Source organism: Solanum stenotomum, chromosome 6 (assembly GCF_019186545.1).
Source record: "Solanum stenotomum isolate F172 chromosome 6, ASM1918654v1, whole genome shotgun sequence".
NCBI classification, from domain to species: domain Eukaryota; kingdom Viridiplantae; phylum Streptophyta; class Magnoliopsida; order Solanales; family Solanaceae; genus Solanum; species Solanum stenotomum.
The window spans coordinates 18,174,323-18,190,221 of NC_064287.1; the positions used below are offsets into that span (position 1 = coordinate 18,174,323).

General features: G+C 37.3%; 1 protein-coding gene across 1 annotated transcript; it reads left to right on the top strand.

Annotated features, from left to right (window-relative positions):
- The first annotated feature begins 12,602 nt into the window (after window positions 1–12,602).
- On the top strand, window positions 12,603–13,625 carry LOC125868530 (uncharacterized). Its single transcript, XM_049549154.1, has 2 exons — window positions 12,603–13,315; window positions 13,388–13,625. The coding sequence occupies exons 1-2, from the start codon at window positions 12,603–12,605 to the stop codon at window positions 13,623–13,625; spliced, it is 951 nt and encodes a 316-aa protein (XP_049405111.1).
- Window positions 13,626–15,899: the final 2,274 nt, after the last annotated feature.

Here is a 15,899-nt window from a genome sequence, read left to right on the forward strand (position 1 = left end):
TACCCGACAGCTTCTTGCTTATCGAATGTGGTGCACAACACATTTATAAACAAGACTCTACTAGACATGGATTGCAGACTCCCTAGGATACGACGTTGCTCTGATACCAAGTTTTGTCACGCCCCAAACTCGAGAGGCGCAACTAGCTCCTAATGCCAAAACTCAGGCCCGAGCCGACCCTGCTGAACCATTTGCTACTAGCGCATGGTAGCCACACGCAATCAAGAAATCAAACAAGTATATATCTCGGCTTAAAACTAAGCCATCGGCCGGTAAGGCCCCTGTCAACTGATCTATAAAAGAAATAGTTACTCCCAGGAGATCATATAAATAAATAGTCAACTGACACAGAAGTCCTGATTGGGCCGTCGAGGCCACCATGATATCTATACCAAAACTAAAAGCAGGTATATATCAATACAATACATCAAACAGCTCACAAGCTTCCGCAAACAAACAACATAGGCTAGCATGGCCATAACGTAGCTATAAACACCACACACTAGTCTGCAAGTCTCTAAGAGTAGTAAAGATTGGAGGGACAGGGCCCCAGCCTACCCATAAAGATATATACAACAAAAGGTAACAAACCTCCCAACTTTGGCAGCCCCGGAGGAAAAAGGCTAGCCAACCGGATAAAAGTCAATCTTGCTGCTGAGGAGGTCTACTCATTCATCTGTCAGGACTTGCATGCATGAATGCAGCGCCCCCAAGGCCATGGGGCATCAGTACAAAATAATGTACGGAGTATGAAAGGCAATAGACTATGATGAGGTATTCTGATTTATTGGAATAATCCAATAAATAAATCAAGGTTAAGATAAGTGTACTGACCTGCTCCTAAATCTAAACTTATCAGAAATAATAAAATAACAACCTAACCAAGCCACCATAAGCTCGGCAGGTACAAACAGCACACAAGACCACCTACTCAGGCCTCCATATGTCCGAAAGGTGCCAATCAGCCTATATACCCCTATCAGTAGTCCCCTAGCCCTGTAGGCAGTCACGTAGCCCTCTTATGTATTAATATAGCCCCGTAGGTAGCACATAGCTCCCTTAGGCATCAACGTAGCTTATAGACAACTCATAGCCCTCTTAGGCAACAACATGGCCCTGTAGGAAGCACATAGCCTTCTTAGGCGTCAATATAGCCCTATAGGCAACTCATAGCCCTGTTAGGCATCCATATAGACCTGTAGGCAGAACATAGACCTTCTAGGCATATATCACATTCCTGCAGCTAACCACAATAGCTCCAATGGCAATAATAACAATAGAAACGCTAAAAGCGAGCAATTTAGTTATAAGCAACCTATACAAATAACCTCTAAGTCGTGTCTAACATAGGGATGCTACTAACTAAATAAGAATCCCAACAAGGAAGGATTATATCAACAGGAGCAGCCAACAATCAACAATCACGGCTACAAGTATATCAGGGATAACAACCCAAATACATTGCTTCTAAACTTTAAGGAAACATGTCGTAAGTAGGGAATAGCCTTAACATACCTTTTTCGCTATATTCACGTGGCCTAATGACTTTTACTCAATACTCCCTCGATACTACAACAAGGTAGGACCATAATCAACACACAAAAATAAAAGATACCATGACAATACCATAAAATATATGTATTTCAATCGCAAATTTCTATTTGCTGCTTATAAAATCTAGAGTCGATGAAAGAAGGGTCTTACCTTGATCTTAAGGTCGTAATACGCTTCAAAACCTTCAAATATATCCAATTATTGTCCCAACACTAAAGTGTGACATGCTACGCAATGGATAAAACAAATTATACTACGATGATAAGCCCAACCCATAGAAGAACTTTCGTCAAGGACTTAAGTTGAGAAAATCTATATTTCACTTGATCCTAGAAATGGGTTTCTCTAATTTCTCTATTTTTTAGCTTAAAAATGGTGAAAAAGGTCGAAGGAGACGACGATATATGTAACATTCCACCGACTTAGGGCCCCACCTCACGTGCCTGCTTGTGCAGTCCCACGAAAATGCAAATATCTCTCTATTCTGAGGTCGTATGAACGAACGGTTTGATGCGTTGAAAACTAGACTCGTAGACCTTCGATTTCATAGTTTGCGGGGACCATAACTCTTAATAGATTGGGAGAAAACGTCCGAGACATTTGACTCAAATTTCAGACAAATCTTTAAAAAGGAATTTATGGTACCTTTCAACAACATTTATTTTATCACTTACCTAAATTCAAAACTTGAGATACCACACTGGAACACTTAAAATATCAAATAACACATCAGTTTTAATTTATTACTCACCCTCCTGTCTTTCCACGAAGATACGAGTTAATTTAGACGTTTTTAAAAGTCGGGGTGTTACAATTCTATCCAAATAGATTTGAGCGAAAATCATACATAGACCGAGTACTTGCTGCGATTAAACTTTAAACTTTTGACGTATTAAGCATTGTTTCAATCACTGTTATGCATTATATGTTGTTCATCTTTTAAATCCCGTAACTAATTAAATCGTCATAAACCTTTTTTTTGAGGGTGAATATTCTGCTATGTCTCAAGAATTCCTTCTGTTAATCTACATATTATATTTACATCTAAGATAAAAAATATAATGCGTTTAACCTTTTCCAAATACATGTTTGTTCTGTATGGATAGTTCATCATATGTACCATAAAAATATATCATTTGTCTAAACAAAAATCATGGCATATACCTTTAAACAATACTTTAGAGACTATGAGTTAATTTTAGATTAAATTCCTAAAGAATAAGTTGTACAGTGATTCCTTTAGTCCTCTCCAAGTTTTGATTTGTTAATTGTATCAAGTTTTCACGTATGTTTTCTCTTTGCAGCTAGTTACATCTCTAATATGTGATGCTAAGGAATTTGTTTTTTTGTCCTTCTTATAGTTTTACTTGCTAAATCTGTTCTTCTTCTAATTCCCTTTATTTTGTTTGTTTGTTTTTTTTTCATGGCAATGGAGCACAAAGAGTCTTGTTTTGAGACTCAACCTCATCATCGCTATACCCGAAGATGGCATCTTTCTCTTCGTTGTCACTCATCTACTGCTCTTGTCTTTTATATTACTTCCAAACAGAAATGGAAGTGATAATAAAAGAGCACATGGAGTCTTCACTACATCTTTGACTATTCGAAATTGCAAGCGAAACAAGTGGTCCTATCTTGGAGTCACATATAGCTACTTACATTTTGCATGATTTGTTTACGTGTTTTCTCTACATGTTATACTTACTTGTGTGATTTAGATAATTCTAGTTTGGATTCATACTAGTTGACTTAATATAGATATTTAAATTTGGTACCTTTAGTTAGAAACAAACCTTTATAGTTACTTTAGCTTTTATGAACTTCATGAACAAACTTTTTTAAAACACTTCTTTTTGCACCACTTTAAACTCACTAATTTATTAAGTTTGTTCAAACTTGGTTCTGTATTTCAAAAACGAAAAAAAAATGTTCTAAACTCCTATTTTTCTAAAAAAAAAAAAACTTTTCTAAAGGATGCACTTTGGCAATAAATGAGAGCAAATACTTCTTTTTTTAATCACCTTTCTTTTAGCCATTGGATTACAAAATTTGTCTATATTTACCTACACTAGTTACTTTTTCTTAAATCTTTATCATTCTATTACAATTACAAAAGAACTTTCAAAATTAAAAAATGTTTCTAATTTGATTATTCAATTACTTAATCATTAGCATTAATATCTTTCTCTTAAAATTAATTAATCTAAGTTTGACCGGTTAACAGTTTTTAACTGATCTTACATGATGCCTTACCCCTTTCCTTTAGGATAATTAGAACTCTTACCTAAAATCACATAGGTTTAGTAGACTTTAATTGAAGTCAATTTTAGTATTACTTAGTTAAATATTTAGGTATCCTAATTTATCGTATTAATTAGGTGGCGACTTCTCAAGTTTGTTAATAATTTGGAAATCACCAAAATGTTGTACACATTTTGACCTCGAGTTAAAATGGGGTACAACAGCTTGGCGACTTCACTGGAGACTTTAGGTTCTAAACAATAACAAACTTAGGTTAATAATTATGTTTTTAACACATTCTTGTTTCATTTTTTTTTTGTTTTTTTAAATGCCTTAATGCTTTACTTATCATACTTATGTGATATAAACTGCTTATATGTTACTTCTTTATATAAATTGTTTATTTGTTACTCTTCATATAAACTTTCATTCCGTTCATAATTTCTCCAATTCTGGAAACTCACACTATCACACGTACACACGAGGTGTGTTTTGCGCACCCGCAAATTTCATTCAAAATCCCAAATTTAGGAGAGTTGGAATATGCGCGGGGTGTTCGGATCTTTTCTAATGCGACTGCGTAGCCTTCTCACTCGAGTTGTCCACTCGGGAACCTTGTGTCTAATAAGTCAAATCATAGAAAAACATAAGATAGAGCTAAACCACCCCTTTAATTTAAGTCATGCATGCATTCACCTTAGGTGGATCGATCCTGAGTATCGAATCCACATTTAAGAAATCGACCCTTTTTGTCGACGGGTTTCACGACCCAATGATTAATAAGCATGTTTTGTGCAACATAATAATGATAGACAGATCCAAGCCTAATTTTTGACATAGTGAGTTTGGAAATTATGTGTTCATTTTATTTCGGTTTGTAATGTAGGATGAGTTCAGTCCCCCAAGTGCCTAAAGTTAGGATGGTCGAGGTTTCCCGCACAAATTAAGGACATGGTGGGAAAATTTCACTCCAAGAGAGAAGCTAGAGATTAAAAAAAGGTTGGGGTGTCTCCCTATGCTATACAAAATCACCCCCGACAAACATGTGATTAGAGCACTAATTCAGTTTTGGGATCCAGATCATGTTGTGTTTGCATTCAAAGACTTTGAACTAACACCTATATTGGAGGAAATTCGCTCTTTCACCAGTTTGAAGTATCAAATAATGGGTCAAATTATTCCACACAGTCAATCAGGGAGGAAATTCCTTCGTTACTTAGGGTTGAAAAATGAAAAGGAACTTCGGTGCTTCAAAAATAATTGGGTTTCTTTGGACTACCTATATGGGAGGTATGGACGCTCGGATAGTTACAAGTTGTTTAGGAAAGAATTCTCTTGCACTCCTGTTCATTGGCAAGTTAGACGTCCTATTGCATTTGTTGTGGCTTTACTAGGGACTTTAGTATTCCCACGAGAACATGGATACATAAGCATTGCATATGTTCTGTGGCTCGAATACTTTTCAAGGGAGTAGATGGCGAAGAAATCACTGTGGTTCCCATGATTTCAGCAGAAATATTTCTAGCTCTTCGGAAGTGTAAAAGAGGGGAACCAAACTTCTTTGAAGGTTGCAATCTTCTTTTACAAATGTGGGCAATGGAACATTTTCACCAACGTAAAAACATGGATGACATATATTTTAGTAACACGGATCATATTAATAGTTTTTACGATAAGATGAAAGAGTTTGTGTATCCGGTTGTTACTGATGATTGGTATGAGTTCCTGGCCCACCACACTAGTGACCAAATTCAATGGAAATATCCATTACTACCACGTTCCCTTGCCTATATAAGATATAGAAGGTTTTATTATATTGAGCTTATTGGGTTAAAAGGTCTCCAGCCATATGCTTCGATGCACATGTTTCAACAGTTTGGTCAAGCACAAGTAATTCCTCTTTGAGCAAATATGAGGAATTTTGAAATTTCCTTTGGACCAAACTTTGAAGTTCTTAGAGCCAGAGATATTCTTAATGAGTGGGAAAATATCCTCACGATAGATATCGGAAATGGGCCTGAAAAGGAAATTCCATAATATCGTATATGGTTTCGAGAAGATCGCAATAGCATAAGTCCGGAAGGTGAGCAAGGTTTTGAGGATATTGGAACGATGATCTGGATAAGACATTCTCGTCTTGGAACCAAAATAGTTACTCCTGAAATGTGGGCTCAAATGGAAAATATAATGCGATATTTGGACAATGTGGGAGCAGGACCTAGCAACGTTGGAGCATCATCTTCACTTCCCCCACCAGCGTGATTGATAGCAAATTTAGGCCAAGTCTTAGATTTGTTTTTATTTTATGTCATCTTTTATGTATTTTTTTATTTTCTTCGTTGTACTCTCCTTCTTTTTTGTATTAATGAAAACTTGGTCTTTTGTTTCCCAAAACTCGAGTTGTCAAAAATTAATAGCTTGGATCAATCTATCATAATCACATTATGTTTGACATTTAGGCCCACCTCTGGCAAAAAGAGGTCCCGTGCATATTAGGATGTATTTTCTTTTGAATATTTTGTTTATTATTTTGTTATGTTATTTACTTGCTGCGTAATACATGCTTATTTTCTATTTATTTATTGTAGTTATTTAATTATCTGCCTAATTATTAATATCATTGAAACAACCATCACCCACTGGATACTAATATTTCTCTCTTTTTGAAGGTTTTCTTCCTTTTGATTTATTTCCTCTAAAGGTTGATTTGTGTTGACTACGAACTGGCGAATCATCCATACTTTACGAGATCAAAAAAACGTGCAGACATGACTGATTCAGGTACATGTGATCAAAATGGTTTGGGAGTTGTCACTGTCTTGAGAGATGAACCCGAGACTTCAGAAAGAACGGAACCAATCCCTTATGATGAACATATTGCCAATTTGATACAAAAAATGGCCAATATGCAAAGTGAGATTGATCGACTTCGAAACCTCACCAAGTTGTCCATCACTTTGAATACGCCACATCTCAAGCATGGAACAAACACAACTACTTCGCCTCTTTTTCCACATGTTGACTCTCCTACTCCTCAATACTTTCCACCAAACCCTTTCCTTCACAAGAACAATCCAATTACTTCCAAACAATACACCAACCCTCAACAACCCAACTTCCCACAAAACAATCCGCAACAAGCCAACCCTTAACCCTTCACTACCCCATATGCGTCCCAAACTTCACTTACCCAAACTCCAGTCATCCAAAATAACTCACTTACCCAAACTACCCCGCTCACCCAAGCCGTCTTACCTACTCAAAAATACCAAGCAACCCAACATGTACCGGTGGCAGACACTACAATCCCTAACATGCAATATGTGCCTCAAGTATATGTAGCGGAAGCTCAACCTTTCTTTAATCCTATACCAACCATGCCAAAAGTCGATCCATATGAAGAGATGGAGAAAGAAGCAAGGTCAAGAACAGATGACAATGTAGCAACGGAGATTCATAATTTGAAGGAAGCTTTCAAAAGTATCCAAGTCCATAAGGGGGTTGAAGGTCTTGAATATGAGGATTTATTCGTTTATCCTGATGTTGAATTACCCGTGGAGTATAAGGTACCAAAATTTGATGTATTTGATGGAAAGGGAAATCCTCGAGCTCATTTAAGTTCGTATTGTGACAAGTTAGTTAGAGTGGGGAGAGATGAGGCCATTAGAATGAAGTTGTTTAGAAAAAGCTCGACGGGAGAGGCCCTTGATTGGTACACAAGTCGTGACACACAGAAATGGAATAATTGAGGTGCGATGGCGCAAGAATTCATGGATAGGTTCAAGTTTAACACTGAGGCTATTCCGGATAGGTTCTACTTGATGAAGTTGGAAAAGAAGTCTATAGAGTCATTTAGAGAATATGCGATGCGGTGGAGAGCAGATGCCGCAAAAGTTCAACCTCCAATGGCAGAAAGTGAGATGACCTCTCTTTTTATACAATCCCAAAAAAAATGCAACGTACTATGAAAAGATGATAAATGTTGTAGGAAAAAAGTTCTTTAAGGTTGTCAATCGGAGGAGCCCTTAAGAAGAAGAACGACGGTGTGTTTGTTGTCATGACCATCCAGGAACGTAGGCCAAACCAAATGTTAACCTACCAAAACCCATTACCCAAACCTTCATACTATAGTCAGTATACCCAAATTCCTCAACCCTGTTATCAACCCTCACCTGCCCCTTACCCAGTTTACACTACCCAACCAACATATTGTCCACCAGGAGCACCTACCTATCCAAATCCATCATGATACCAATCCACATATCCATCCTAATACCACTACCAACCACAAAACCGTCCATCAAATGCTCCCAGACCCCGTCCAAACTTCAAAACAAGACCAGCCAAAACTTATAAACCTTTAGCTGAACCTTTAGCCCAACTATATGAACGGTTGAGAACCATAGGAATACTTCAACCAATCCAAGGACAAATTCTCAATTCGCTTCCAAGATGGTATGATGAGACCAAGCACCGTGCATATCACTCTGGAACTGCTAGACATACACTAAAAGTTGCGTTACTCTCAAAGACAAGATTGAGGCATTGATCAAAGAAGGAATCATTCAACTGAAAACTGTTGCCCCCAATGTAAACAACAACCCACTACCAAATCATGACAATGTTAACATGATCACCGTTGATGAAGATTGCAACTTGGAAGGGACCACAGTACCAGTCAAGATAGAGAAGAATGTCCAAACATCGGCCTTTATTTCTCCTGTAATCACACTCCAAGCACGAGCGCCAATTGAAGTGGAAGTTTTTCTTCCCAAGCCTAGGATCATGTCCCTTGTCACTCAATCATCCCCTTTTAACACTAAAGCAGTTCCTTGGGATTACTTGACTAATGCAAGGGACAAAGGAAAAGGAAAGATAGTTGTAGAAGCCGCTGCTGCAAGAATGACAAGATTCGGGCGTTGTTATGCCCCTGAAGAAATTGTATGAGGAGGACCAAACAAGGAAAATAATCAAAAAAGGGTTGTGACAGAGGCTGAAGTGGAAGATTTCTGGAGCAAGATGCCAACTAAGGAATACTCAGTTATTGAACAGCTCAAGAAAACTCCTACTCAAATTTCATTAATGGCCTTACTGATGAATTTTGCAACTCATAGGAACGCTTTGGTGAAGGTTTTAAGTGAAGCTTATGTTCCAGCTGAGACCACTAGTGAGAACTTTTCTGCTATGGTAGGACAAGTTTTAGAAGCTAACAATGTCACATTTCATGAAGATGAGTTGCTGCCTGAAGGTTTGGGATATAACAAAGCGTTGAACATTACTGTTAGATGTAAGGATAAGTTTATTTCAAGAGTTCTGATTAATAATGGTTTAGTTGTTAACATACACCCTTTCACTACTCTTCGGGATTTGGGAATTGACATTGGAAAGATTCGTGAAAGTCATGTAAGGGTTAGAGGCTTTGACAGGAAACAAAGGGGAGTTATTGGAGAAATCGATATGCCATTGCAAATTGGACATGTGGAGTTCATTGTGGAATTCCAAGTGTTGGATATATCTGCTAGTTATAATTTATTACTTGGAAGGCCATGGATTCATATGGCTGGTGTGGTCCCTTCCACTTTGCACCAGACTTTGAAATTTTTTTGGAACCATCAGGAAATTGTTGTTCATGGAGAAGGTAACAACTCAATAAATCCTGAAAATTCAGTCCCTGTTATTGAAAGTATGGAAGAGTTGGATGGGTCTGTATTCCATATTAGGGAAATTATGTGTGCTACTCAAGCTGGAAAGGCAAATTTGCCACGTGTGCTTATGATGGTGGCTTGGGAAATGTTGAAGAATGGTTTTATCCAGAGTCAAGGTCTTGGAGTGAAATTGGATGGAATAATGGAACCAATTCATTGCCTAGTCAGGAATACACCTTTGGTCTTGGATACGAACCTACTCTTGAAGAAGTCTCATCGGCTAATCTCAAAACGACAAGTGACATTCCCTTACCAAAACCTACCCCTCCCTTGAATCAGTCATTTTCCAAAGCATTTGCTTCACAAGGATTAGAAGAAGCTGTTGAAGATAACCTCACAGAAGGACTCAAAAAATTATTCATTGAAAAAGCCGAATGCAATATGATTTTGGAGGACTTCCCCAAGGCCCCAACCATATGGGATGTTATGCCTGGAGATGCTTTGAACAATTGGACTTGTAACCCGTCCCCGTTTCTCCGGGAATCTTGGTAGATGATTGTATTAGAATTAACAAAACAACATGATTCAAATTGAGGCCTGAATCGTGTTTTTGAATTTGATGTGTTTTGCCTCCATCTTTTGAAAGCTTAAATACCAAATCTATGTTACCACTTTTTCTGCTTTAAATTTTAAAAATTTTCCTTGATTATTTATTTTATCTTTATTTATTCTCTCTCTTTCAGCAAGCAAACTAATAAATATGTCAATACCGAAGAATGTGACATGTTATGAAATGAGCGACCAAACCCAGAACAGTGAACAAACTTTTGCAGAATATGAAGAAGATGTGCAGCCTGGAGAGTTGACTAAGGAGTTTGAACATTTTGAGAATAAAGAAAAGTCAAATTTGGATGAAACTGAGACGGTAATTTTGGGAGATTCAGCAGAATTGGTGAGGGAAACAAGAATTAGTGTCCATTTGACTCCATCCCAAAGAAAAGAACTTATTGATCTTTCGAGACCATACATGGATGTCTTCGCATGGTCTTATGAAGATATGTCGGGTCTAAGCATGGATATTGTTTCACACAGGTTGTCAATTTATCCCTCTTGCCCCCAGTAAAGCAAAAGCCAAGAAAGATCAAGCATGATTTAAGTTTATTGGTTAAGGAAGAAGTCTCCAAGAAATTTGATGACAATGTCATTCGGGTCAAGTATCCCACGTTGTTGGCCAACATAGTACCAATGACAAAGAAAGATGGAAAAATCAGAGTATGCGTAGATTATCGAGATCTCAACAAGGCTAGCCCGAAGGATGATTTTCCTCTCCCAAATATTCATATACTTATTGATAATTGTGCAAACATGAGTTGCAGTCATTTGTTGATTGCTTTGCAAGATATCATCAGATTCTAATGGATGAAGAGGACGCAGAGAAAACCGCATTCATCACGCCTTGGGGAGTATATTGTTACCAAGTAATTCCTTTTGGACTCAAGAATGCAGGGGCAACATATATGAGAGTTATGACTACCATATTTCATGATATGATCCATAAGGAGATTGAAGTCAATGTGGATGATGTCATCATCAAGTCACGAAAGAGCTCAGATCATATAACAGATTTGAAGAAGTTCTTTGACAGATTATGGCGGTACAATTTGAAGTTAAATCCCGCAAAGTGTGCATTTGGTGTCCCTGCCGGGAAGCCGTTGGGTTTCATCGTGAGTAGGAAAGGAATAGAGCTGGATCCTTCAAAGATAAAGGTTATTCAAGACTTGCCTCCTTCAAAGAGTCGAAAGGATGTAATGAGTTTTCCTGGTCGCCTCAATTACATTAGTCGATTAATTGCACAATCCACTGTAATTTGTGATCCAATCTTCAAGTTGCTGAGGAAAGATGCTGCAACCAAATGGACGGAAAATTGTCAGAAAGCTTTTGACAGAATCAATGAGTATTTATCTAGTCCACTAGTCTTTGTGCCCCCAAAATCTGGAAGTCCATTGTTGTTGTATTTGTCAGTGTCTACAATGCATTTGGATGTGTGCTGGGACAACATGATGAAATTGGAAAGAAGGAGCAAGTTATATATTAATTAAACAAAAAGTTCACTCCTTATGAAATTTGGTATACTTTATTGGAGCGCACTTGTTGTGCTTTGACTTGGGTTGCACAAAAGTTAAGACATTATTTATGTGCGTATACCACTTGTCTCATCTCAAGGATGGATCCACTCAAGTATATATTTCAGAAGCCTATGCCCACTAGAAGGTTTGCGAAGTGGTAAATTTTGCTATGTGAATTTGACATTGTTTATGTCACTCAAAAAGCCATCAAGGGACAAGCGCTAGTTGATCATCTCACTGAAAATCCCATGGATGAATAGTGCATGCCTCTTAAAACTTATTTCCCTGATGAAGAGGTTTTATTTATTGGAGAGGATATTTCCGAAGAATATCCCGGGTGGAAAATGTTTTTTGATGGTGATACGAATTCCAAAGGTGTCGATAATGGAGCAGTATTGATTTCAGATTCAAGTCAACATTATCATATCTCAACAAAGTTTGGATTCTTATGCATAAATAATATGTCGGAGTACGAGGCTTGTATTTTTGGGCTTAGGATGGTTGTTGACATTAACATACAAGAATTGTTGGTTATAGGTGATTCCGACTTATTGATTCATCAGGTTCAACGCGAATGAAGCACCAAGAATGTGAAGATACTTCCATATTTGCTGTTTGTGAAAGAATTGTGCAAGAAATTTGTCAAGATAGAATTCAAGCATATTCCTCGAGCTCAAAATGAGTTTGCAGATGCGTTGGCAACCCTGGCTTCTATAATTCAACATCCAGACAAGAACTACATAGATCCAATCAAGATCAATGTTCAGGATCAGCTGGCCTATTGTTTCCATGTAGATGAAGAACCGGATGGAGAACCTTGGTACTTGACATTAAAAGGTATCTCAGAGAAGGAGATTATCCAGAAGGAGTAAGCAATGTTCAAAAGAGGACACTTCGGAGACTCGTAAATCACTTTTTCCTAAGTGGAGAAATCCTTTATAGGAGGACTCCAGATTTGGGATTGTTAAGATGTATTAACTCTCGAGAGGCAAGCAAGTTGATTGAAGAAATACATGGGGGTACATGGGGGCCACACATGAATGGTTTCACTTTGGCAAAGAAGACTCTACGAGCTGGATATTTTTGGATGACCATGGAAACAGACTGCATCCTGAGAAAGTGTTGTCAATGTCAGATTCATGGTGATTTGATTCGGGTTCCACCGAATGAGCTAAATGTGACAAGTTCACCTTGGCCATTTGCAGCTTGGGCCATGGATGTCATTGACCCTATTGAGCCAGCCACCTCAAATGGACACAGGTTCATTCCGGTAGCTATTCATTACTTCTCAAAGTCGGTAGAAGCATCTTCTTACAAGTCTGTGACAAAAAAGGTGGTGACAAATTTTGTTTGCAATAACATCATTTGTAGATTTGGGATTCCCAAGTCAATTATTATAGATAATGGAGCTAATCTCAATAGTGGCTTGATGCATGAGATATGCGAGAAGTTCAAAATTATTCACCGCAATTCCACTTCTTATCAACCTCAGATGAATAGGGCAGTTGAGGCTGCCAACAAAAATATCAAGAGGATATTGTGGAAAATGACTGATAACTACAAGCATTGGCATGAGAGTTTGTCATTTTCCCTTCTTGGCTACCGCACCACAATCAAGACTTCGATTGGGGCAACACCTTATCTTTTGGTTTATGGAACAGAAGCAGTGTTACCAATGGAAGTTGAGATACCATCTCTGAGGATCATCCAAGAAGCTGAGTTAAGTGATGCCAAGTGGACGAAAAATCGGTATGAAGAATTGATGCTCATTGATGAAAAATGAATGAATGCAGTTTGTCACGGGCAACTTTATTAACACAGGATGGCCAAAGCTTTCAACAAGAAAGTAAGATTGAGACAGTTTGAACCGGGACAATTGGTGTTGAAGCGAATATTCCCGCACCAAGATGAAGCTAAGGGAAAGTTTGCACCTAATTGGCAAGGACCTTACATGGTTCACCGAGTACTGACTGGAGGAGCCTTGATTTTTGCAGAAATGGATGGTAAGATATGGCTGAAAGCCATCAATTCAGATGCGGTTAAGAGATACTACATCTAGAGGTTTCTAATTCATTTTATTGTAATCTTTTTGTCATGTATTGGAAACTACATCTTGACCTGATTCCCATGGTCGGATATGTAGGAAATCCCAAATTTGGTCTTTTAGTAGGTTTTGCAAAATTTCCTTTCTATGTAATATGAACTATGCTTGGCTTGATACCATTGGTGGGATACGTGGGTGGCCTATATCGGCTTCGGTCACTTTATTAGAATTTTTTTCATTTCTCCATTTCTTTGTGTAGCAAACTACGTATGGCCTGATTCTGTTCGGATACGTAGGAAACTCGAGGAGGGTTCGGCCCCTTTATTTCAATTTTAATCATATCCTTAGGTTATATTTGGTTTGGTGCCTTGATAGAATAGTGTGCATCCTATAGAAGGTTCAGTATCATCATGACCAAAGGACAACATATCCCTTTCACCAAAAACTGGGACAGTTTTTAAGGGAGTCATTGCTAGAAGATATCAAAAGATTTGAAGAGTATATGATCAATCAAATCGCTCGACAGAACAAAGACTTCAGATAAATGACGTTCGCTTTGTCTCAGGACTTGTCACAATTTGATGTTCCACATAAATTCTTTATTACTATAAGCGTATATTATTTTATCTTATTTTTAAAAAATGATTTTCAATTAAATGTTTTCTTGTTATTTATTTTCCTTGTTATTCATTAACTAATATTTATTATAGACGAAAGTTACAAGGCCAAGGAAAGCGGGAAGAAAGAAGTATGAAGAGTTAGACCTTCAAAGTCAATGCAAATCAACCTCCCCCAAAACTTATAATTTTTCTTTGAGTGCAGGTTTGTCAGGATTCGCAGATGCTGAGAAGTGAATAACGCCTATAGAATCGAAAAGTCTATATGACTGGGTGGTTTGAATTACTTACTCATAAATTTATGATACAAAACTTATAATTAAGCTTTACAAAGGTTTTAAAATGTGTTGATACACAAATATTATTTAAAAGCATTGCATAAAGTTTTGCTCTGCACAAATACTCTTAAATGCACTGCATAAATGCTTTCAAATATTCTCAAGCGCACTGTACAAATGCTTTCAGATGTTCCGCATAAATGCTTTCAAATATTTTCTAATGCACCGCACAAATGTTTTCAGATGTTCTGCATGCATGCTTTCAAATACTTTAAATGCACTGCACAAATGCTTCGCACAAATGCATATTTGCAAATGCACTGCAAAAATGCCTTCAATTATTTTCAAACGCACTGCACAAATGCTTCTAATTATTTTCAAATGCTTTATATTTCGGACAAATGCATATTTTCAAATGCACAAATACTTTCAAGTATTTAAAAGGGAATTCTACATGGCTTTATCGCTTTTCTAATGCATTGCACAAATGCATTCAGTTGATTGCACAAATGCTTTCAAATATACTACACAAATGCTTTACCAGTCTGCATTGCTTTCAATGACCTCCTTTTCATAAATCACCTGGCTTAAAAAGTCTCATTTTTAAATCATTTGGCTAAAAGCCTCATATCCATAATTTATTTGGTTAAGGCCTCATTTTCATTAATCATCGCTAAAAGCATCATTTCTCATGAATCATCGACCTTAAACCTTTTTCATAAAATTTGCAAGATTTCATCTCATTAAATCATCTCGGCTTGCAAGGCTGTATCTTCATAAATTCACACCCAGGATGTGTTATTTCTATGTTTTTATCGCGCCATGCTTTATGTTTAATATTATTAACTGTTTTGTCAAGTTTGAGTTCTTCAAGAGCTTTAGCACAACGTGGAACTATATCTAAGCAGTGAACTGGGGCAATTTGTTGAGAAAGTCTAGCTTTCCAACAAAGGTCAAAGGTCTACCTCGAACTTTGCTTGACTCCACTCTCAAATACTCTCCTAGATCATAATACCCAGTAACATCATAATTCATACTGGGGAAACTTTTGTAAGCTTGCGACTACCTTGTTTTCAAAATCCTCTATCTCATAAGCTATCCAATACTCATATTGTCTCATACTCTCCCAAGGTCGTATTTGTTGGTCGGGACTAAATTGTCTTCTTGGTCAACTTCTTTGCCCAAAAACTTTAACATCATCTTTGGTCAAAGAGGGACAGGCTGTTGACACCCAATTTTGACCCTCCTTTCTTCAAATTACATTTTTCGAGCTTCTAAGTTAATAAATATTTTTACCATTAATTCCTATAATATTTACAACTTACTATTACTATTTTATTATTAATTTTATTTGTTTTATGATTGTCATTCCTTTTAGAATTAGTATAAAATTG

What these genes read in the sequence shown, in the direction of transcription:
- LOC125868530 (XM_049549154.1), top strand. Translation starts at nt 12,603, where the DNA reads ATGAATGGTTTCACTTTGGCAAAGAAGACTCTACGAGCTGGATATTTT. An exon ending in GCCAAGTGGACGAAAAATCG is followed by an intron (nt 13,316 to 13,387) that starts GTATGAAGAATT and finishes TTATTAACACAG; the next exon opens with GATGGCCAAAGCTTTCAACA.